The sequence below is a fragment of the Meleagris gallopavo genome, chromosome 3 (genome assembly GCF_905368555.1).
Source record: "Meleagris gallopavo chromosome 3, MGAL_WU_HG_1.1, whole genome shotgun sequence".
In the NCBI taxonomy this organism is placed as follows: Eukaryota; Metazoa; Chordata; class Aves; order Galliformes; family Phasianidae; genus Meleagris; species Meleagris gallopavo.
This window is the reverse complement of record NC_139406.1, coordinates 65,757,571-65,781,082: the sequence shown is the minus strand read 5'-3', so window position 1 is coordinate 65,781,082 and position 23,512 is coordinate 65,757,571. Positions and strand designations below refer to the sequence as shown.

At 40.4% G+C, this 23,512-nt stretch overlaps 2 protein-coding genes and 1 long non-coding RNA gene across 12 annotated transcripts in view; 1 reads left to right on the top strand and 2 right to left on the bottom strand.

The window, feature by feature from the left end:
* Positions 1-1,274, bottom strand: part of LOC104910381 (uncharacterized) — an 89,945-nt gene extending 88,671 nt beyond the window's left edge. For 5 of the 8 annotated variants that reach the window (XR_014882581.1, XR_014882579.1, XR_014882586.1 and 2 more), the window contains exon 1: positions 1,137-1,273. This is a non-coding gene — a long non-coding RNA (uncharacterized LOC104910381). Of the gene's footprint in view, positions 1-1,133 lie in introns of all 8 variants that reach the window. The other 3 variants (XR_014882580.1, XR_014882585.1, XR_014882582.1) reach the window with 3 other exon arrangements.
* On the top strand, positions 963-11,748 carry IL7 (interleukin 7). Of its 2 annotated transcripts, none has more exons than XM_085221323.1 (5): positions 963-1,100; positions 4,564-4,706; positions 8,143-8,229; positions 8,748-8,900; positions 10,638-11,748. In XM_085221323.1, the coding sequence occupies exons 1-5, from the start codon at positions 1,091-1,093 to the stop codon at positions 10,788-10,790; spliced, it is 546 nt and encodes a 181-aa protein (XP_085077449.1). In that variant the 5' UTR covers positions 963-1,090; the 3' UTR covers positions 10,791-11,748. The 2 variants fall into 2 exon arrangements, with proteins under 2 accessions (XP_085077449.1, XP_085077450.1); XM_085221324.1 differs by lacking the exon at positions 963-1,100 and adding an exon at positions 1,348-1,513.
* Positions 11,749-16,807: 5,059 nt separating this feature from the next.
* The window catches only part of ZC2HC1A (zinc finger C2HC-type containing 1A), a 33,090-nt gene continuing 26,385 nt past the window's right edge, over positions 16,808-23,512 (bottom strand). For both annotated transcript variants that reach the window (XM_085221321.1, XM_085221322.1), the window contains 2 exons: positions 23,110-23,217; positions 16,808-22,530 (listed from right to left, as the gene is read on the bottom strand). In XM_085221321.1, coding sequence (XP_085077447.1) covers positions 22,344-22,530; positions 23,110-23,217 — 295 coding nt within the window. In that variant the 3' untranslated portion in view covers positions 16,808-22,343. The remainder of the gene's footprint in view (positions 22,531-23,109; positions 23,218-23,512) is intronic.

The window sequence follows — 23,512 nt, the reverse complement described above, 5'->3', positions numbered from 1 at the left end:
GCATAGCTTAGCCAAGTCCTCCTGGTTGTTCCTTATGGTCACACCCTGGTAGCTCCTGCCTTACTCAGGTAAGCAGTCGTGTCGGAAGGGAGAGGGCTCTGGGAGTTAGAAAATGTATGCGGGGTGGGAGGAGGCGGGGAGAGGACTCGACAAAGGCTTTTCATGTCCTATTTTATTCCAAGCCTTTCCACTTGCAGTGAAGCATCAATTTTTGCATTCTGAATTTACCGAGGACGAAACCAAGCTACAGCCGCGTCTGTTAGAACTCGAACTGCTTCTACGCTACGCTTTCCTCTGCCATTCAGAGCTTCCACTCAACCCTTCCGGATTTCCAACGTCGAGTGGAACAACGGCAGTTCGGGTGAAGCCATCGCTTCGTTCCTCTACTCCGACAGCGGCCGCCCAGCCTGCCCGGACCTGGGCCGGAGCGCCGGGGCAGTCCCGCCTCCTCGCCCCACCCGTGGACAGCGCTCTGCAGCCCCACGACGCAGCAGCCACTCCGCGACATCGCTGTTTACTATTTTTTTTTTTTTTTTCACTCCCTCCACGATTTCCTTCCCGCGAATGAGCGGCTCTTTCCACACGCACTGCCAAGGTCCATCCTTCCGTCCCTGGCCGCGCACCCGGCGCTGGGCGTGTAACCGGGGCCCTATGTAACCCCCGCTCCAGTGAGCCTCGACGGCCGCTGTCCGCCCGCTCCGTCCTTCCGCGGCTCTCCGTTCTGCTCCCGGCCCCGTGGCGGAGCGGGGATGCCTCCTCCTCTGGCGGCCCGCCAGCCGCCCGCCTCGCCGCGCTGAGACCGCGGAGCCCGGCGGCGCTGCGGGGATCCCGGCGGCGGCCGCGGAGCAGAAAGCGAAAGTACCTGGCGGCCGGCGGAAGCCCCATGGGCACGGCGGAGCGGGGCAGCGCCGCAGCCGGCTCCGACAGCGCCGCGCCCAACCCCTGCAGGCGGGCGTCGGGGGCCCGCTGAGCCCGTCCGGCCGCCGCTCCGTTCGCCCCAGCTCCGCGGGCTCCGCGCACCATGGGCGAGACGGAGCCGCCACCATGACCGCCGGGCCGCCGCCGCTCCCCGCCACCCCCCCCGCGGACAATGTCCCATGGTAAGGAGCGCGCCGCACCGCACCGCACCGCACCACCTGCGCCCGGCCGGGCTCCGCCGCTCCGCTTCACGCTGCCGTCCCCGCCGTTTCTCTTCCTGCGGAGCCGCCCGTTGCCCTTTTATCCCCGCGGTGGCGGGCGGGGGAATTCCCACTTTTCCTTTTTCTTTCTTTTCTATTTTCTCCTTAACCCGAAAATAAAAGCTCCCGCTTTCCCAGAGCGGCCGCTGCCGGGAAGCAGCGGGGCGGGCGGGCGGGCGGCGGGAGGGCAGAGCCGCGCGGAGCGGAGCGGGCACCTGCGGTCCGCCCCGCCCGAGCAGCCACCGAGAAATGCAGCCGGGGTCGCGCCGCGGAGCGGGGCAGAGGGGCACTGCGGAGCCGGGGGGCCCCGCGGGAGGGAGCAGCGGACGCGCCTGGTAGGACGCTGCTCTGCTGCGTGCACTGAGGGGGTTTTGGGAGAAAAGAAAAATAGAGGGGCTTTTCGACGTTTCGAAATACTGGAATGCTGGCTTTTCCTCGGAGAATTTCGTGGGGTTTTCCGACTAAGGAGCTTTTGGGAAGTTTACTGAAAGGATGGCTATTCCCAGCAATACAAGCTTCCCCTCTCCTGAAATATTGTAGTCGTAGGGCTACTGCCGTTTCTGCTCCTTGGGAAGTCACCTAACTGTCCAAAGCCCCCGGGATGTTTTAAGACACTTGTTTAGCACATTCCAGGACTCTTGTAGGAATGGCTGAACTGTTTGCATTGGGGTCCTGCTGTGTGTCCAGGGACATTGCAGCTGTGCAGCATCCATTTCAGCACTACCTGCTGCAATTTCAGTACCCTTTCAGTATCTAAAGGCGGGCTATAGGAAATAAGGGGACAGACTCTTTAGGAGGGTCTGTGGTGACAGGACAAGAGGAAATGCTTTCAAACAAAAAGAGGGCAGATTTAGGTTGGATATAAGGAGGAAGCATTTTACCATCAGGGTCGTAAGGCACTAGAATAGGTTGCCCAGAGAGGTGATGTGTGCCCCATCCCTGGTGATGTTCAATGTTAGTCTGGACGGCGTTCTGAGCATCCTGTTCGAGCTGTAGATGGCCCTGTCCATTGCAGGGAAGTTGGACCAGATGAGCATCAAGGGTCCCTTCCAATTCTGTGATTGTGTGAATCTCATTTAAGTGGTTCACCATCTGTCCAATACAGAAAAAAGTAAAGCCAAAGGAATGAAGTGACTTTGCAGTTTTCACCTATTATCTCCACATGCTGCTGGACAAACCAAGTTTTAGAAGTAATGGAATCAGTTACGTTGTTTTTATTATTATTATTATTATTCAGAAGATTTTTTGTGTCCTTTGAAAAGATTTTTTGAAGTAACATAACCAAGTTTTTTGCATCCTGATATTTGTAAGTATTACAGGTCCTTTTTTTTGGTGCTGGAATCATGAGGTACAGTGGTATGCTGAAACAGCATTGTCTTATAATTGACTTTTAGCATGTTTGCAAATGTATTTTTTAATATCAAAGCCCTAGAAATCCCAGACATAAGCAATGATAGTTCTCTAAGATTAGTTTAGCATATATATATGCAAAGATAGAGCCCTGTGGAAGTCAGATGTCCGCCTGGAGACATATCTGCCTTGCACAGTCACTGTTTTTTATATTTCCTGCTTGTAGGATCCATTAGAATCAGAACTCTTCAGGCTAGATCTTTCTTAGATACTCATAGACCATTGCAGATCATTATGAAAAGGTTAAATAATTTGGTTTTCCCTTGTAAAATTGGCAGGCAGATATCCACTAGAGCAAAAAATGGAATTCACCATGTACAGGTGAAAATATTTCTGTTTGGTTTCTAGGACACAGGTGTACACATGCTGTGGCATGTTCACAAATATATCAGAAGAAAAGGCTTAGGTAGGCAGGAAAAGGGAGATACATTTTGGTTTGAAGCAGCAGCGTGTTGTGGGGATGGAATGAAATGTGAAGGAGTTTATATGTTTGAACAGCAGGCAAGCATGGCATGACTGGTGGAGCACTGGCACAGGCTGCCCAGAGAAGATTTGGATGCTCCATCTGTGGAGGGGTTAAAGGCCCAGGTTGGATGGGGCCCTGGGTGGCCTGATCTGGTGGGTGACAATCCTGCTCACAGCACATGGTTGGAATTGGATGATCTTAAAGGTACCTTCTAACCCCAGCCATCCCGTGATTCTACTATTCTATGATTCTATGACTCTGGTCTTTGCATGATAGAAGTTAGGTGGCTCTGTAAGGATTATGATCAAATTTCATTGCTTTCTTCTTTGAAGAAGTACAACCAGAATATGTATTTTAAAAATGTATTCGGTATTTTACTTTCATCCCTCGTGTTCTACAGTAATTCAGTATTTCTCTCTGGGATTCACTGGCGATGCCCAAGTCTGGAGATTTTGAGTGTTGCACTTGGTGCTACTCAGTGTTCCCATTCTCGCCAGGGAGGAAGAAAGCAGAGAAGCAGTCAGGTCAAGGCATCCCTACTGCTGTGCTATCTGCCAGTTGCTCGGTGTTGGTTGTTGTTTTTACCAAGTAGCAGAGATGGATACAAACAGCTCATATTACTGCAAGAGTATGCTGTGATCTTTGATAATCCCCCAACCTAAATTTCTTGTTCTTTTATTCTTTCTTTCTTTACAACCTCCCTTGTAAGTACCATCCTATTCAGTCTAGCTGTAGGCAGTGCCCAGCTATTAGCTTCCTAATCCTGTGTCGTCCTGTATGCATTTTCCTCATTCCCAGGATCAAGTTGCTCACCTGCAGCCTCCAGTTGTCCTGTCAGCCCTTTTGGATGGACCAGGTGTTTTGGTCCTTTCTCTCATTGCCTATTCTTGCGGAGTTCCAATTTCCTGGATGTCACCCAAAGCCGGAAGCCCAGTTGAGGGGACAAACTGAGGAGCAGTGAGACTTACTCCAAAAGACTGCAAAAAACTTGCAGAGAAGGACACACTGCTACCTTATCTCACACTGTGGCCACTAGGATGGATTCCTATCTGGGCAGCCTGAAAATGTGCTTAAACACACAATGACAGATGTTGAGTGCTTGTAAAATTCATTGTATGAAAAATCAGTAATTAAGGTGTACTCGGACATGTACACCTATTTGATCAGGACACTTCCCTGCCTACATATGTGCTAGATGGTTAAAGTCTATGTTGTGGTCAGTGGTGTGACCTCATCAGAGCTTTCAGAGAGGGTTCAACCCAAGCAGATATGACTCAGTTGGCCAGCCTCATAGCTGGAGGATCTCAAACCACACTGGCTAAATCACTTCACTGGGAAGGAGTTTAGACATCCAGACAGTGTTCTAATCTGGAGCAGAATCTTTCCCTCAGGGTACAAGCCATTTGCTTGTATAAACGTCTCCTTTAAACTGTTCTAAGAGATTACAGAATTTATTTGTTAATACAGCACTTACTTAACTAAACATTAATTAATGTTATTGTAATCCAGCCTTTTTTAGATCTATCCTTCGGGTTCTGCCACTACTCCTTGTTCTGTCGCCAGTGAATTCATCTAGCTGTACAATGGGAAATAAAACAACTGAGATCCGCACCAAGTATGAGAACATACTCAGCCATGACATCGAAGAGCTGGTAGGTAATAGCTCTCCCAAAATGTTAACTATTTTTAGATTATGGCAAATAATATTAAAAAAAAAACAGATCTCATATTAACAAATTGAAAACAGTGTGTTGTATTGGGACCCTGGCTTTATTCGATACATGAGTTTGTGCCTGCACACCAAGTAGTTGGTAGACAAACAAACCAGCTGGACCTAAGTAGTATCATGTATTTAAAAAGTATACTTTTCTGAAGCAATTTCATGAATACATTTATATACATATATACATTTATATCTTCTGGTCATTCTACATTCTACAGTCTGCAATTTGCTCTATGAATTTTAGGCTTTTTGACTTTAGTTTTTTGTTGTCCACTGAAGATAAATAACAGAGGCACAAAATTTGAGTAATTGATTTTCAGACTGATTTCTACGTTCTGTTCCAGCCACTGAGCCCATTCAGCCATTTTACAGCTGAAACCCTGCTATTAAACCTTTAGATTTATTTGGATATTTCTGAGTACTGAAACATTTCTTGTGGAGAGTGATTGAAATCTTTCACTCTCCAACTAAGATTTTTTCTTCATTAACCAACTAACAGATGGTATAATTGTTTTAATAGTCCTAGGTATCACTCATATCACTCTCATCATAATCATCTAGGACTACAAGGCACATTCTTTAACACTAGCCAACAAATTAATGTTTCCATACAAATGATTTAAAACACACATATAACAGTAAAAGTTAATTTATATCTTACTGCTAATATATCTTATTCAACCAACAAAGAATCAAGTTTTCTAGATAGCAGCAGATAAAACCTTAAATTTCTCAGTTACAAACAGCAGCCTCTATCATGGCTTTATCAGAGATATTTATTATATCTTTGTAAACAAAGTACTGTAACAGTTTACTGATCCGTGTCCTATACCCACCTTGTGACTTTTTATCGAGAATTATTAACAGATTCATCTGTCAAGAACATTTGCATAGGAGAAAGCACTTTCTACTGTTGGATTTTGTTTTTTATCAGAGAGTGGTGAGGCACTGGCACAGCTGCCCAGAGAAGCTCTGGTGCCCCATTCCTGGAGGCATTAAAGGCCAGATTGGATGGGGCCCTGGGCAGCCTGAGCTGGTGGGAGGCATCCTTGCCCATAGCACAGGGTTGGAGCTGGATGATCTTACAGGTTCCTTCCAACCCAAGCCATTCCATAATTCTATGGTTAGCAGAGGCATTTCTATGAAAATCTGTCAGATCGTCACTAAAGGAAAACTCATCATTCTGTTGCAGTCTTAAATTGAGCTCTATCTGCATGAAATGCAGGTGATATATGATGCTTTTCCGAAGGTTAAATAAGGATTGTATTTCTATTTGTATCAGCTATTGTATTTTTTCACACTTACCATCCACCACGTTTATCATTCAGAGCATTGTATCAGTGGTTCCCAGCCTTTATCTACCAAAGCACATGGAGAGAGAAAGGCACTGCTTTTCTATGTTCTTCATAGATAAATCACACTATCCTCAGTATGGCACCAAAAAATGAGGGGAAAAATATAACCATATTGGAACAAACAAGTAGCTCCTTTAGTTTGTCATTTCATTTCTAAAAAAGATGGATGTTTCCTGGATAACAAAAACGAAACCACTCATTGAGCAGTCATAGAGCAGCTGGCCTGTAGGAGTACAACAGGAAGAACGGCGTCTGGGAGCCAGACCTCCCCAGTGTGGGAGAGCCCTGGATGGATCCCAGCTCTGCAGGACTGCAGGGTTCAGGGGAGCCAGAGGGCAGCATGGGCTGTGGGCAATGGTTCATTGTCCACACCAGATCTTCCATGCTCATTTTGAAAGGGGATTTTTTTTTTCTTTTTTTTTTTCTTTTCCCCAAATAATAGTATTGCTATCCATGGAGGTTTTGTTTGTTTGTTTGTTTGTTTGTTTAGGAGATTTGTGAGAACTGAAACTGTTTTCTATGTAAATAAAAATAAAAATATCTTCAAGAGTTAATAACTGTGAAAGGTGGTGGGAATGGATTGAACTCTGAAGTTCTCCTTAGAATGGGCATGCACAAGCAATTGCAGTAAAGTTGTTTCATTCTCCAGTCCATATTTTCCCTTATTCAAGAGAGATTTATTTATCCTTTCTGTAAAATCAGCGTATGGCCTTCTCACTACAGCTTAATAGCAAATCCTAAGGATATTGCCATTTGGGTAATAGCAGCTGTCCACTAGAAACTGTCCTGCATCTGCATAGCCAAAGTCTAACTTTCAGTCCCTCAATCTGACATTAGGAAGTAGTCATGGAGATGACTGGTGGGCTCCATACCAGACCTGGATGAGCATCTGAAATACAGGTATTATACAAAAATCTGCAGAAAAACCCTGAGAATGAGGCTGACTAATGTGTTCCTATGCACATTTCAGTGAAGAGAGCTAATACAAGATTGACATGAACTGTCTTCTTTTTTAAAGCTTTTCTGGTTGCATTAAGTTATCTAGATACAGGCTGAAGAAGAAACAGAAGGATTTTTGTTGTGCTAGACTCAGTTGTCATCTGGATGACAACTATGGAAACAAAAGAGAGGGAAAAAAACATTGATGGAAGACACACAAAGGGAGCAAGTGGTCTGGCTTTGGATACGTTGAGATACATTTTCTCTTAATCCACATGCCAAGTGAATACTTGATGCCTGGGGCTTATATTTATTGAGATAAACATGGACAAATGTGTTTGGTGTCTGTATTATTTCAAAAGTTAAAAGACCGGGTATTCAATAGAATATGAATACGTATTTAAGGATATATATATGAGGATTCAAGAGAAATAGACTTATGTCCAGTTCTGGTTGCTGCATTACAAGAGAGATATGGAGATCCTGGAGAGAGTCCAGTGAGAAGCGATAGACAAAGGACCAGAGCCCTCTCCTGTGAAGGCCTGTTCAGACTGGAGGAGGCTCAAGGGGATCTCATCAATGTCTACAAATACCTGAAGGGAGGGTGCAAGAGGATGAGCCAGGCTGTTTTCAGAGGGGCCTAGGAGCAACAGGCACAGACTGGAACACAGAAGGTTCCTCTGAAGGCAGATGTGCAATATGTAATAAATGTAGCACTTCTTTACTGAGCATCCTCCTTGGAGATTTCAGAAGCTGCCTGGGCTGTTCATGATCACCCTGCTCTGGGTGCCCCTGCTGGAGCAGGGGTCAGGTCAGACAGCTCTGGAGGTCCCTTCTGACCTCAGCCATGCTGTGATTCTGTGCAATTCTGTGAACACCCTTGCAAATGGTAGTTGGATTGAGGTTCTCTTTGTTTGCTCTCCAAGGAAAAGCTCAGAATTGTACATGACAGTGCTACACCTAGGAGATCCTACGGAACAAATTAGTGTTGAGGTCACCAGCTGTTAGTGGGAAGCTTGGCTCACTTGATTAGAAGTACTCTCATGATTCAATATATATTATATTTTACAGGTAAATATATCCACAGAGTATCGTGACAGATGCTGCAGGAATAAAAGACATGAACATAACAAAGCGTTCTTCTGCAATGATACTCAGGTAAAATTTAACTTCTCAGAATTTGCTTCAGAGAATATAAACCGCAGTAAATTCTATGTATAATCCATTACCTAAATAACATATTTTGATAGTGAGTAATCTGGTCTTCTAATAGGCAAATCGTGGTATTCAGGGATGTTCCTTCTTGGAATGTGGAATAATAGAATCTGTCCAGCAAATAGGTATTCTTTTCAATTGAAATATTAAGCAATATCATATCTCAAATCTTTTCCTACTGCATGAGTTGCTCTAAATTTTAATACAAACCAATACAGAAAACAGGTTATATTTTGTAAACAAAAAGTAAGCAAAAAAATCCCAGTTTCTTGTTTTCATTTTTCTACAGAAATCATATTAGCTAAGCTTTTCACTTCAGACCACAAAGCTTTAAAGTAATAGTTTGGGCAGATCTTAAATGCAGAAAGTAAAATCATTAGCTGTAGATGCAGATTTTATCGTGACTTGATAAAAGGGCTGACTCAAGAAACCAGGCCATTTTTTTCTTGCTCTCTTTACAGGAAATAGGATCACTACAGAGTTTGGCATGTAATATGCTCAAATTCTTTAATAAGCAAAAAATCAACAAAGAATTTAGAAGGAAAGCAGCATTAGTCTCATGTGGGACATTACAGGTTCTACAGTGCAAATGTGGAAGACATAAAAAAGAAAAGGTAAGTGGTAGTGGTGGTCTTCAGCTTATTGGAAGTACATGGCTTATTCTTCAGAGCTCTTCAACACAAACTATCATATCTACCTCTCAAAGGCACATCTATCACACACATCTTACATGCGTGATGAATTTTGCTATGTATAGCACATCTTGTAACAGACATTAAGCCCAGTGCAAAGACTGGTTAAGTCAGGGACCTGGAAGTCTATAGTACCAGCTAGGTACCCTGGTTCAGTAATGAAAGGATTCACTTAATTCTCCAGTAAAATATAAAGGTCACGCTTATGCAAGGAACACCTTTGTGTATGTAAAAACATAGTTGTTAGTTAACATTGAGGTTTTACCCTAAAATTAATGTTTATGTTATTTCAACAAATAATTTGTAGGAGTTTCTCTCTTTTCCATAATCTCTTTGATTATTGATTTTAATTTTAATCACAGCATCTCAAGCTTAACCAGAATAATTAAATATGAAAATATTTGGATTTTGAGTCATTGGCAGAATCAACTCTTTCAGATATGACTCAAATCTGGTGCAGTGATCTATAGACTACAATAGTAAAGAAAAATCATTCTTTTAAGTGTAGCTCATAGTTATCTATGGAGCACAACAGCAGAGGTCAACATCAGAAAGCTTCTATAATAGGCACCAAACTGTGTAATTCTTTATGGTTGTCTTAAATAGCTGGATTGAAGGCTGCATTTAACTCACTCTTTATCTCCCTTAAAATGGAGAAACATAAAATCTTTGCAACCCAACACTAGTTTTACAAAGTAACATTGGTATCTGTATTTGGCTTAGACTTCGGCTCTGATGAATCCCAGTTTAGTCGCAGAAATTGGAGCATCACCTTGCCTTGGGGATGCCCAATTTTATTTAGGGACAAATTACATTAAAGTCATTTGGTAAAACTCTGTGGTAGTCTATAAATGTCTATGGTGTCTTGTAAAAGTTTATATGCAGTGAAGATAAAGCCAGTATCTGTTCAGTGGTTTCCAGTGACAGAATGGGAGGCACAGGCTGGAACACAGGAGGCATCCTCCAAACATTAGGAAGCACTTCTGTGCTGCGCAGGAGATGGAGGACTGGCACAGGTTGCCCAGGGGCTGTGGAGTCTCTTCCTTGCAAAGTTTCAGAAGCTGCCTGGACATGGTCTTGGGCCCTCTGCTCTGAGTGTCTCTGCTGGAGCAGGGAATGGGCCAGATGGACCCAGGGGTCCCTGACAACCTCATCTGTCCTGTGGTTCTGTTAAATCACAGTGTGGACAAGAGCAGTCTCGGTGTCTTTGTGTGAGACCCTAGACATTAGGCCATAGCATCAGCCCTGTGGAACAGGACTGTTTGGTTCTGTCTTCTCAGTGTAGCTTTGGAAGTTTGGCTCGAAGTTTAATTGGCTTTGTTCTTCCAGTCCTTTAAACAATTGAGGGTAATTTTCAAACCAGACAAAGGGTGTAGATGCTCTCGGTTACACATGCTGGTTTCTGTTGTCCTTACTTGCAGAGCATTAATGCTACACGCTCCCAGACCAGTGGGAAGGAGCAGCAATAGGGCTGTGCCAACAGGAAACTGAGGCAGGCTGTGTCCCTAACAGCACATTTTTTGAGGTGCCCAAAACACTGGCTAAATTACCATGTAGAGATATCCTGCAATATTTAGTGAGATGTAATGGAATTTGTTTCAAAAAATGCGTATATAAAAAGAATAAGAACTTTTTAATTAACAATGTGCTGTTTGTCAGGTTTGTGTGCAGGTAAATGCACCTAATAATGAAGACACAGAAGCAGTTGAACAACTGAAAAAGAAATGCAACCAAGAATTTTGCGAACTGAAAGAAAATATATCTAGCCTTCGATCCTGCTGGAATAAATTTGAAAAAATAATTTCAAGGTGATTACAAGTGAATCCTGTTCTTTCAAAGTGGCATTACTTGGTACCTTGGCATTTTATATGCATTCTTCAAGTTACTCTGTTTGCTTATATGAACATCTTATGCCGGATTTGGATGGAAAGCTACTGTACTTTGTTCCTAGAGATGGAATAAATAGAAACGGCTAACCAAGCTACTGAAGCCTATGAAGGGGAAATAAGAACCGGTGTTTGAAACAAAGAACTCCAGAGAAGGCTGTGTCCCACCTTCAGGTTCTGGAAAGTAGTCTGCATTTTTTTTTATCTTTTGAGTGACTTTATGATACTTTCATAAGACAGAGATCTACTTAAATGTCTACTGCAATTTATAAAAAAAAATAGAAGCTGCAGGCGCCAAAACCAGCTGTCTTCTATCAGAATGAATGATTTATCAAACAAGCAGCAGCTCTTGAGTCTGTTCTGCTGATGTCATAATGTTTCTAGTGTGAGTATCCAATGGGTTTTCAAGCTGATGTAAGTTTGAAAAATAGGAAAAGTTAACTTTTTCAAAAGCCTTTGAAGGGTGCTGATTTTTGAGAGATGTAGCATGCTTCTGCTGGCTGAGGCAGAGACAAGACAGTGAGGCATATGGTAGAAGAGGAAATGGGATGCCCAAATGTAGGTCTACTCAGCTGACTGCAAACAGCAATAACCTTATGTGTTTGGTTATCCTAGAAATAGTTGACAGAGGACCTAGAATTTCTTACCTTTGGATTGTGATTTCTTATATGCAATTATTTTATATAATGTGTTTAACATGTTAGATGAACGTGACTTAAAATGTGTGAATATTTTCAGAGAATAATATATTGGCATTTAACTAATGAAGTGTTCATATTTAATTTTGGATAAATAGAGGTATTTTTATAGTTGTTTTTAACTCTTTTGCATTTTCTTACTTTGATATAATTCCTTTGGTAATAAAATATTTACCTTCTATGGAATTGGACTGTTAGTTTTTTGGCTGTTACTCCTCTTTTCACTTTTTTCCCCCACTATTAATCACTGAAAGAACAGTTACTTTTGTAACTTCTAACTGCTTGGGAATTCCCATTATAAGATGTCAATTTTTTAAATTGTTTATAACTTGGCAAATCTAAGTAGACACTTCCAGACCAGGTATCCACCATGGACTAAATATTTTGGGGCACCTTCAAATAAGTTTGCTGTTTCCTGAAACAGATTGAATATTTTCTGTGGAACTACACTCTATACTGAGTAAGGAGCTGGCTGGATGACCATGCCCAGAGAGTGGTGGTAAATGGAGTTAAATCCAGCTGGCAACTGGTCACGAGTGGTGTTTCCCAGGGATCGGTACTGGGGCCTGTCCAGTATCTTTTTGGATGACTTGGATGGTGGGTTTAAGCACACCCTTGGTAAATTTGAAGATGAAAACAAGTTATGAGGAAGAATCTATCTACCTGGGGGTAGGAAGGCCCTACAGAGGTTGGATAGCTGGATTGAGGCCAAAGGGATGAAGTTCAACAAGAACAAGCCCCAGGCAATGCTACAGGTTTGGGGCAGAGTGGTTGGAAGACTGTGTAAAAGAAACAGATCTGGAGGTGTTGGTCATCACTCAGCTAGGTGAACTGCCAGTGTGCCCAGGTAGCCAAGAAAGCCAACAGCATCCTGGCTTGTATCAGAAATAGCATTGCCAACTGGAGCAAGGAAGTGATCTGTACTCTGTACTCCACCCTGGTGAGGCTGCATCTTGAGTAGTGTGTTCAGTTTTGGGCCTCTCTATACAAGGACATTAATATCCTAGAGCATGTTCAGAGAAGGGTAATGAAGCTAGTGTGGGGTCTGAAGCATGAGTCTTAAGACAAGAAGCTGAAGGAACTGGGATCATTTATTCTGGAGAAGAGGAAGCTCAGGTGAGACCTCCATGACTGCCTGAAAGGACATTGTAGTGAGGCGTCAGTTTGTCTCTTCTCCTAGGTAACTAGCGATAGGACAAGAGGGAATGGCCTCAAGTTGTGCCAGATTCAGATTGGGTTCAGGTTGGATGTTAGGAAATTTTTTTTTGCTGAAAGAGTGGTTAGGTGCTGTAAAAGGCTGCCCAGGGAGGTGGTGGAGTCATTGCCCCTGAGATGTTCGAGTAAAATTTAGATGTTGTACTAAGGAACTCTGTTTAGTGGAGAAATTTTGGTGGTAGGTGGACAGTTGGACTGGATGATCTTAGAGGTCTTTTTCAACCATGATGATTCAAAGATTCTATGAAATCTTTGGTATTCCCCAAATGGTGGGATATCTTTCAAACAACTGTGGGGATCTCCTCTGATTGGACTAAGGTCTGTTCTACTGAATCCATGAAACTGAGTGTGCCCTATTTCTAAAGGTGATGGAAGAAGTTAAGGGCAAAGTAAACACACTATGGTGCTTCTCCTTCCTCAACCCCACATCTATTTATGGTTAGGGAACTTCTTGTGTTAGGAATAGTACCATTGTAAAAACTGTGACTGAGGCTTACGACTATTCTCTTCAGCTCTTGATCTAAGGGAGTCAAAGTGGGGGAGAGAGAAGTGCACCCACTAAACAAGAGTGGAAAAAAAAAAAAATCAAGTGAAAAAACAACTCCAAATCCATAACCCTTCCATTAAACAGGAAAGAGACTTTCTGGTGTTGTACTGAAAAAGAGAGTACCAAAACTACAATTAGACTTCTACTGAAAAAGTCCCACTTGGCAGTGGACTAAATTTCCCTGAAGAATAGCAGCTATTTTTTTGAAACTTGGGAACAGTTGGAAGCCAAGACTTATTTTCTAGAAACCATTATCACTTGGCAAGGAAAAGTCAGTGTGAAATAGAAGAAGAATACACAGATGAAATATTACTATTGAAATCACAGCATTCAGTCATTTTAAATAATTTAAGCAGCATTCCACAAGTCATAGTTTGAGGCCAACCAAACAGTTTTTGGCCTATCTTGGGGAAAGATCGTACTAAGGCCCAGAAAATAATTTTAAATTGTGTGGTTATGAAATTGTGGTTTTCCTGGTTGCTTCTCTTAATAAATATGCTGCTTGCCTAATTCTTACTGCCATGATTCCTGAGTCACTGCTTACGTGCAAAGTGATACTGCTAAGCAGTGACTTGTGCTTCTTGATTTCTTTCTTCTCTGAACCTTCTCCAGCCTTCTCTGAAATTATGAACGTGCTTAAACCAAACTGCTTTGCAGGAAATGGGCTAAAGGAACCTTGCAAAGCATAACCACTACCCCTACCTCCATTCTTTTTTTTTTTTTTTTTTTTTAAATAATATATATTTCTGTTTGTTTTGAAATTTAGACATCTTTGCAAGAAATTAATATGATTAGGTCAAAGCCACAATTCAGAAATGCATGGAATTTATGAAAAGGTGGCAAGGGGAGCAAGGGAAGTCAACTTAGATATTTAATTTAGTAAAAATGAAAATAAAAAAAAATAAAATTAGCGCCATTGTTGCAAGGAACCATGTGAATTGAACAGAAAGAGATTAACCCCTTTGAGTAAGATAATGAGGCACATTTAAATAATTTCTAACAGTAAAGAGCCAGTTATGCACTCTTCTGAAAGAATTTCTGGTGTTTAGGAAATCAAATAAAGAAAAGTCACTTGGTTCATATCTCACTTTACATCATTTAACTGCCAAAGTTCCTCAGCGAAATCTCATTCCTGATTTTGTTTTTCTTTAGTTTCCTTCCTCTTTGGAGTTACTATGCATTCTTAGTACTGACAAGATTCTGCAGCTTTTTAGCAAAAGTTTCATCCAGAATGAAGGAAAAAATATGTCTGTTTTCCTCTGAAGAGAGTGTGGGGAAATAAATGAAAGCCATCAGGAGGAACTTTCCCCCAAGAAGAAAGAAAAGAGGAACTGGTCTCTACTCAGCCCTATTTAGTAAAAAAAAAAAAAAAAAAAAAAAAATCATGAACCCAATCCTTTTTATAATTTCTGGTCACATAATAGAACTTCTCTGGAAGAATATAACTTCTGTTTCATTTTGTCAGCAAAACATGCTTTGACTTTTGACTTTACATGAAGCAGAAAAGATCCAGATCAAGTTTAGTTACAGGTTATATCTTACAGCTTAAAAAAAATAATACTACAGGTATCACAGTGATACACTCTATATCTGTATATTAACTAAGTATCCCAAATGGCTGGGAAAGGCATACAGAATTAAGTTAACAGAATCACAGAATTGTAGGGGTTGGAAGTGACCTCTAGAGATAATTGAGCCCAACCCCCTGGCCTGGCCAAAGCAGGCTGCACAGGTAGGTGTCCAGCCAGGTTTTGAATGTCTCCAGAGAAGGAGAGTTCACAACCTCTCTGGGCAGCCTAGCCTGTGCCAGTGCTCTGCCACTCGTACTGTGAAGAAGTTCTTACACACAGTTGTGTGGAACTTCCTATGCTTCAGTTTGTGGCCATTTCCCCTTGTCTTGTTGCCACACACCACCGATGAGAGTCTGGCCTCATCCCTATGCCTCCCAAAATTCAACTATTTATAGACATTGATCAGATCTTCTCTCAGTCTTCTTTTCTCAAGGCTGAACAGACCCAGGACGCTCCGCCTTTCTTCATAGGGGAGATGCTCCAGGCCCTTTATCATCTTTGTGGCCCTCCGCTGGACTCTCTCCAGGAGATCCCCGTCTTTCTAGTACTGGGGAGCCCAGAACTGGACACAATACTCCATATGAGGCCTCACCAGGGCAGAGTAGAGGGGGAGGATCACCTCCCTTGATCTGCTGGCCACGCTCTTTAATGCACCTCAGGATGCCATTGGCCTTCTTGACCACCAGGACATGCTGGCTCATGGCCAACCTGTTGTCACCAGGACCCCCAGATCCCTCTCTGCAAGGCTCCTCTCCAGCAGGTCATCCCCCAGCTTTTACTGGTACACACAGTTATTCCTTCCTAGGTGCAAAACACTACAATTACTTTTGTTAAATCTCATCTGGCTCCTCTCTGCCCAAATCTCCAGCCTGTCCAGTGCCTTGCTCAATGGCAGCATAGTCTTCCGCTGGGTCAGCCATTCCTCCCAGCTTCATATCATCTGGAAACTTGCTGAGGGTGTACACTATCCCCTCCTCAAAGTCACTGATGAAGATGTTGAACAGTATCAGACCCAGCACCAACCCCAGATGAACACCTCTAAATACAGACCTCCAACTGGACTCTGAGCCACTGATAACAACATTCTGAGCTTAGCCAGTCAGCCAGTTCTCACCGCCCACTCACCTATTTCACACTTCCTCAGCTCTGTTATAAGGATGTTGTGGGAGACAGTATCAATGCCTTGCTGAAATCAAGGAGACTATATCCACTGCCCTCCCTACATCCACCCAGCCAGTGGGTGGATCATCATAGAAGGCTACCAGGTTGGTCAAGCATGACCGCCCCCCGAGTGAACCTGTGCTGACTATTCCTGCTAACCTTCTTCTCTTCCAATTGCCTGGGGATGGCATCCAGAACAAGCTATTCCATCACCTTTCCAAGGATGGAGGTGAGGGTGACTGGCCTGTAGTTTCCTGGATCCTCTTTCTTGCCCTTTCTGAAGACCAGAATGACACTAGCTATCCTCCAATCTTCAGGCAAAGAGGAGTTTGATGAGGCCTTCTACATGCAGCTGAAAGTAGCCTTGTGATGCTAGGTGCTGGTTCTTATGGGGGACTTCAATTATTGAGATATTTGTTGGGTTAGCAACATGGCCAGGCATGCATACTCCAGATGGTTCCTGCAATGTGTAAATTCACATGAGCAAATACTACTAACTTAAGCGTTTGGTATAGATTATTCTTCAAGGCAACAGATGTATACAAATCTTATCTTGCAAGTCAATTCAAAAAAATCTATCCTTCTAGGAAAAGACAGTGGGTGTGTCCTCCCAGTAGGTATGGTTTCCCTGAAATGAAATACGTTACAATACTTTAAATCTGAAATGATATTAGCTATCTTTATGGTATTTTATTTAAGGCAATTTCACATATGATTACCAAAAAAAAAAAAAAGCATGCATTTCAAGAAGTGTTATTGGTATATTCACTTTATTGTTAACAAGTGGCAAAGTAGCATCAGGGGGTGATTTACATTTATTGATGAAAACAGAACTGAGGGTCTAAAATAATAATAATATATCAAATAAAACACAAACCCAAGCATTCTGCAAAACCAAAAAAAAAACCAACACAAAACACTGGATGATCACAAACAAATATTAAGTATATTGAAGGGCAAGGCAAACATAATAAATGCAGTGCTGACAAAATTAATCACTTTAAATACACAAATGAACATTTAAAAACATGGAACATCAATAAATAAACTTATGAAGATACATATTAAGTATCATATGAAGGATGAACACCAAGAGAGTTAAAGCAGTCATATAAAGTAGGTATTATAACAGCCATGGAATACGTAGCATTTTACAAGAACACACCCAAATCCATCTGCATTTCTGCCAGAAATTCAAATACAAGAACAATGGAAAACAACATTTAGACCTTATGCTCACTGTTCAACAATATTGACCAAGTATTTGATTTGCTGTCTCACAAGTTGGTGTTTGTATTGGAGGAAAACAATTTATAAAAAAAAAACAACAAAAAACAACAGTAATTATTTAAAAGAAAATATAAGTCAGCTGTTTTCTGCCAACACGAAATGGGGCTAAGCAGAATAGGGTGTCCTGGAACAGCATACATTAAAGAAGAAAAAGATAATGAACAAAACAAAATCCACTAATATGCAAGATTAATCCTTTATATCATGAATGCTTGAAAGACAGCATCAACCAAGTAAATGCTGAATACAGCTAAGTATCTCTTACTGAACATTTCTTTCAGTGATACAACAAAGTAACTCAAAGTTTTACTCAGCAACACAACCATCACAAGTTGGAATGAGCTGTGCTTCTTCAAAGCCAATGAAAATATTTTCACCAGTCACCAAAAACAACTTCAAAGATGATATTTCCACTGTCTCATACAACCCAAACAATTACTGATAGCTTTGCCAAATTGAAAGAGATGCATTTGCAATAAATGCTCTTACAAAACACACATTTTAGTGAAGATTTAAGATAACTTATAAAAAGTTTGCTCATTGCACAGATACAAAAGCTACGTGTTGAAAACCAGTACTTCTTGAGAACTTTGTAAGACACTGACAATGCCATTTCATTTTAGACTCTAATTACATAGCCTACATCAGTGTGCCCTGCTAAACGTCTTGTTTGTTAGCATTTCAATTACTGCAATCATACCTTCCCTCACAGACTTGATAAGCATGCATCATGGAACCATTCTCTTCACACACTGCATTTCAGACACTAACTCTTAACTGCAACTGTGAATTAGGACCCAGTCTCACTCAAATGACAGAACTTCCACGATGGGTGAAGTTCAACTCAGTTCTTTAAAGACATTTTGGAGTTATTACCCTGTGTACCTTGCTACCTGCTGCATGGAAGAGCTCAGACACTGCCAGGCACACTGCAGGGAAATGCCTGGCGCCAGGAGCACCATGGAGAGCTCCCTGGCCATGCAATCCTTCAGGTTAAGCTTTTCAAATCCACCTGAGGGAGGCTGCTGGCTGTTAAAATCTCTTTGGCAAGTTTGAAAATTTCTGCCTAGATGTCCATTGTTACTATTTGAAAGGGTGCTAAAGCTTGCTCTGCCTCCTACAGCACAAATTCCTGCAGAGGTGTACGCTGAGGATATAACTATCTATAACTATCTAACCATACATTTAAGTTGCTGTGAGTAGATGTACCTTAGACAGTTTCTTTCAGAACTGGAATCAGTATCATGCATAAATATAAACTTGTGAAATCATATAAAGGTTAGGCTTTATGCTGTCCTGCTTTCACCTCTGAAGCCAGTATATTTCAAAAATTCCACTGTGCTTGCATCAGTACAGTTTCAGTTCTTGCAGCTCCTTTCTGTTGCACAGACATCCTTTATAAATCAAATCAAGTATTCACAAAACCAAAATGCGAATGTAAACATGCTTAGTCATGACCTCAGCAACAACATTCTTGTCTGTCTACATGGGATTTTACCATTAGCCTTCCTTTATTTCCTTCTTTTCTCATTAGTTGAATTTTATTCATGTCTTAGCAAGCACTTCAGGAACATACAGTGGCAGATGCTAAAAGAAAGTCTGTCATAGGGTCAGACATTGACATAGGGAGCATTAAAATCACATCAATAAATTTCTGTATATAGCAGGTGTACCAATCACCTGTCTGGGGCTTCACAATCCCCCAGTACTGTTCAGTATTGTTTTGTATCAACTCTGCTTCAGTGAAACAATTTTAATCTTGCAAATATAAAGAGTTCTTACACAATATATACGTGCATTCACAAATACACAACTGAAAAGACAGATGAAGTAATTGTATCATCCCAAATTTACACAGTTAATCTAAGGAATTTATGCTTTTAAGTTAAGTATCTGTCAACAAGTCATCCAGAGGATAACACTAGCTAAGTTTAGCTAAGTGCATCTGGGTGCATAGATCATCTAGATATTTTATGTTTACAATTATAAAAATTTTGATTCTTGATGCATTCAGAAACTCTGCCCTTTCAGAATATGTATTGATGTTTTCTCCTCCCAGGAAGAACAAGACATAAAAGACATAAAAGCAGGGGAAGGAGTAGGGCAAAGAGGGTTTGAACCTAGGTTAAACTGAATTCAGATACTTCTTGGCACATGCAATATACCTGAAGATCAGAGTCTTTACTTATCTCCCTTATAGTTCTTTTTTTTTTCTTCAAATATTATAATCTATTCATTTCCGTATTCAGTTCTGTAGAGCTAATCTATTTGCAAGCATTTAGATGGAGTTACAGTGATCTGTTCTGATCATACATGTAATACTGTCTACTGTCAACAACACCAAAGACTTCAGAAATGTGTCACTCAGTGAAAAAAACCAAACAGCTCATAAAGTAGATACATACTAGGTTTCTGATAATCTTGCTATACCATAATAAACAGCATAGTCATTTTTACATTTTTCATTGTCTGCTTATCTTTATTGAATATTCAAATATACATTATAAAATGTTACTATTGATAGACATTTATACTTCAGTAGACATTCTTGTAAGGCCAAATTAAAAGTTCAGGAAATCTTTAAAACTTTTCTTTCAGTTCAGCTTAATTCCCTTTCTAATTCTTAGAAAGCATAAATAAGGTAAACCATGTGTCTCTCACTTTACTGTATGCAGCTTCGGAAGCAGAGTTACACAACTCAAAAAGCAGAAATTATCATTATTTTATGTGAACTGATTTTAAAATTAGGAAATGTACCACTTGCAATTCAAAGGAGAAAAAGTCATAGAAAAAGAGAAAAAGAATAGCTTCACTAGTCCTTGAAAACCTAGAATATATTTATTTCCTTACAAAATTTTCTCCTTGTAGAATGTGTTTTCACTAAGTGGTAAAATGCATATTTCCAGCAGAAACAGGAATTCATCAAGTCAGATAAAGGAATGGATTATTTTATAGATTCACTAACCAATCAAACCTATTTTGGATTTGCACCTTTTCTGATGGACGCTCCTAACCTCCATCAACTGTAGATCTCCAAGGCCCAAGTCCTGGAGAAATTCTCTAAAGCAGACTTATCTGTGCTAAGGATGCAGGATTCCAATTTTTTCTAAGTACAGATATAAATGTGCCAAAATATGGATCCTATGACCTAAACTAACTAGAATACAATTTGGCTAAAACTTGTCAGGTCTCTCATTAATGGTTATCCAACCTACCACACTCTGTAGCCAGCTTATATGAACTATTTACAAGACTACACTAGGTAAAAGAATAATTTCTAGAAATAACTTCTTATACAAAGTGTAAGACAATTTCATATCATTGAAGTAATTCTAAAATACCAATAGTTTCTGGCCTGGAAGATGACTACATCAAGCCTCTTAAATCTCTTATCCTCCAAGAACAGAACTTGATTTGGAGATAAATTTCTTCATTCATGTTTACTCACAATTGGCACCACTGATGTTAATCACAAGTTTTGAAAATGTGTTCAGTGATTAAGTTACTGTAGTGCAACACTGCAGTATATTTTACACAAGCTAAAAAAGAAACTATATAAATTGCTTCTAATAATGTTTGTGAGCTGAAAGTAACCATTTTTGACAAAAAAAAGTGTACTGTGGTAAAGGCACAATTAAGTCCTTCCAGATTGTTCTTCCAATAAGACAGTAGCAGTACTTCAAAATAAAACTAAACAAATCACTACATTCAGACACAAGTGATACAGCTTGTGAATGGTTTTAGTAGATTGCACTGTTTAAAAAAATAAACAAAAACCAAAACAACCACCAAAAAACGAACAGCTTATAGGTCCTGACACTTCATGCCAGTGAACTCACATGAAGACTGTTACAAACTTTGTGAGGTTGCTGTTCAGAGCCCATGAATACCAAGAAATGGCAAGGGGAGGGGGGAAAAAAAAAAAAAAAAAAAAAAAACAAACAGAAGAAAATCCACCACTAAAAAACACATGTAGAGCTGTAAACATACAAACTCTGAACCTATTATTTGCACAGGAATAAGTATAAAAAACAGTAACTACTTAATTTCTACTTTTCTAATAGTATACATTTTTATGGAACTCTTTTTGTATTGGATACAATAAGAAGGTTGTTTTTAAAAATAAGTTCAACATTTAGGTACAGTTACAATAGAGTCCCTTGCAGGAGAAAAGGAAAAAGAAAGATAGGACATTTGCAAGCCATAAGGACAAAAGTAAAGAGCTTTTGCATATGGTTGAGAGCACAGGGAGAGGAAGAAAAGTATTTGAATAAAAGTAACTGATTAAAATATCACATTTGTCCTTATAAATACATAAAATATTAACAAATTCTTATTCAAAAACAGAATGGGCAGAGCAACAACCACAACTTTTGATTTTCTTAGATGTGAATGGAATTTTCAGACTTTTTCCTATTTGAATCATTAAAAAAAATCCTGCAGGTAACTGGAAAGTTCAGTTAGGCTATTACAGTAAAGAGGTTAAAGGGCTCCAGTTTTTTGCACTTGTAACAAGGAATTTATAGGGAGTTACTCGTGTTGTTTTCACTTAAAACATAGATAGCATCTAGTTACTATCATCTAAGAAGGAAATGCCTCCACAGAGAAACTTTTGATGCAGACGTTCTTCATGGCTAGTTCCCTATGGGTGGGTGACTTAAATAAATTCTATAGAATTATATAAGAAAAGTAACACTGAACCACTTCCGCTACTTAAGTTACTTAACACATTTTTACCCTAATTTAAAACATTTCCAACTGAGATTAAAGAGTATTTCCTTGTATGGCACAGTTTTAGGTACCTGCTACTCTTATATACAGTATACATACTTATATATAAATTACTATGTAACCAGCAGATTATAATTTTCTGAGTGCAATGTTTCAACATGTTTGCAGCATGAAGCCTAACTTGAAGGAGTGTTTTAGCTTTCCATGCAGCAGCACATAGCAGATGCTTTCAGGATCTCCCTTTCTCTTTGATTTTAAGAATGCATTCATACAACCATTCTTCGAATTCCACACTCACAGCAGAACTTTGCCCATTCCACTGGATACCTTGTTCCACATTCATGGCAAAATTTAGATAATTGTACAGATGAATTTCCTTCACTGTTCTTTGAACTTCCTCCGTTGACTGAGGATAGGTAGTCAGCAGTGTCATTCCCAGTTTTACCATCAGACCTGAAAAAACAGATATAAAGAACTCCCACTAACTCAGTTCAGTATAACTTGACCCAAAATTATTCAAATCCTTGCAGTGAATTATTGCCATTATCCTCATTTTCATGCTTACCTTGTAAATTTATTGAAATTCCCCTACTTATCTCCAGATACAAGGCAACAAAAAGTGCCAAAATTTTTAGAAGCCGGATCAAGTAAGTTTTTGAGTCACTGTGTTAAACAGACCATTTGGAAACTTAGAAAAATCAGCTTGTCAGAATAAGAAAGGCACTTGTCAAACAAGAAAGTCTAGAAGAATATTTTTTCCCCTTTAACAGGCACACACCAGACAAGTTCTTTACGTACTGTGCGTGTAACTTTCATTTAACTTCTGCTGAGCCACATGTCATTCAAAAGACCATTCACCCAAATGTTCAACTATTCCTAAGAGATTTTTTACATTTCTAATGCTATCTCCTGCACATCTTAGACACCAGATGACAATGCTGATGTACTAGAGTAGGGAAAACATATTCTGCAATGAGTACTCCTCTTAAGTGAAGATTCTATTGCTGACAAAATAACAAAACTAAAAGCTACCTTGAGTAACTGTCTGAATTACTAGTTTTTCTTTTGTTTGATAGAGCACCCGTGCTCATAGTTCTTGCCACACTAGGAGGGGTTGACATCCGTGTTTTTGTCGCACCTCTAAAACAGAAAAAATTATGGATTAATATACACACAAGAATAAATATTTATGTTACATACAAAAATTAGTTCAATAATCCATCCATCCCTTTACTGTATCAATAGCTTATTTCCTTTGAACGCCAGATAAAAAAATCTTTGCTTGCTTTGGACTGCACATAAATTTAATCTTGCACTGCAAGCTAAATAATGGCACAAGTCCTGTCATGCTCACGTATTTCATTTGTTATCATACCAAAATACAAGCAGAACCCACACTACTGATTGTTTAGTATATTCTAAGGTCTTCCCTGAC

Excerpts from the sequence above, each read along its gene's own strand:
- IL7 (XM_085221323.1), top strand. Across the intron at positions 4,707-8,142 it reads GCCATGACATCGAAGAGCTG|GTAAATATATCCACAGAGTA; the intron begins GTAGGTAATAGC and ends TATATTTTACAG. Across the intron at positions 8,230-8,747 it reads TCTTCTGCAATGATACTCAG|GAAATAGGATCACTACAGAG; the intron begins GTAAAATTTAAC and ends CTCTCTTTACAG.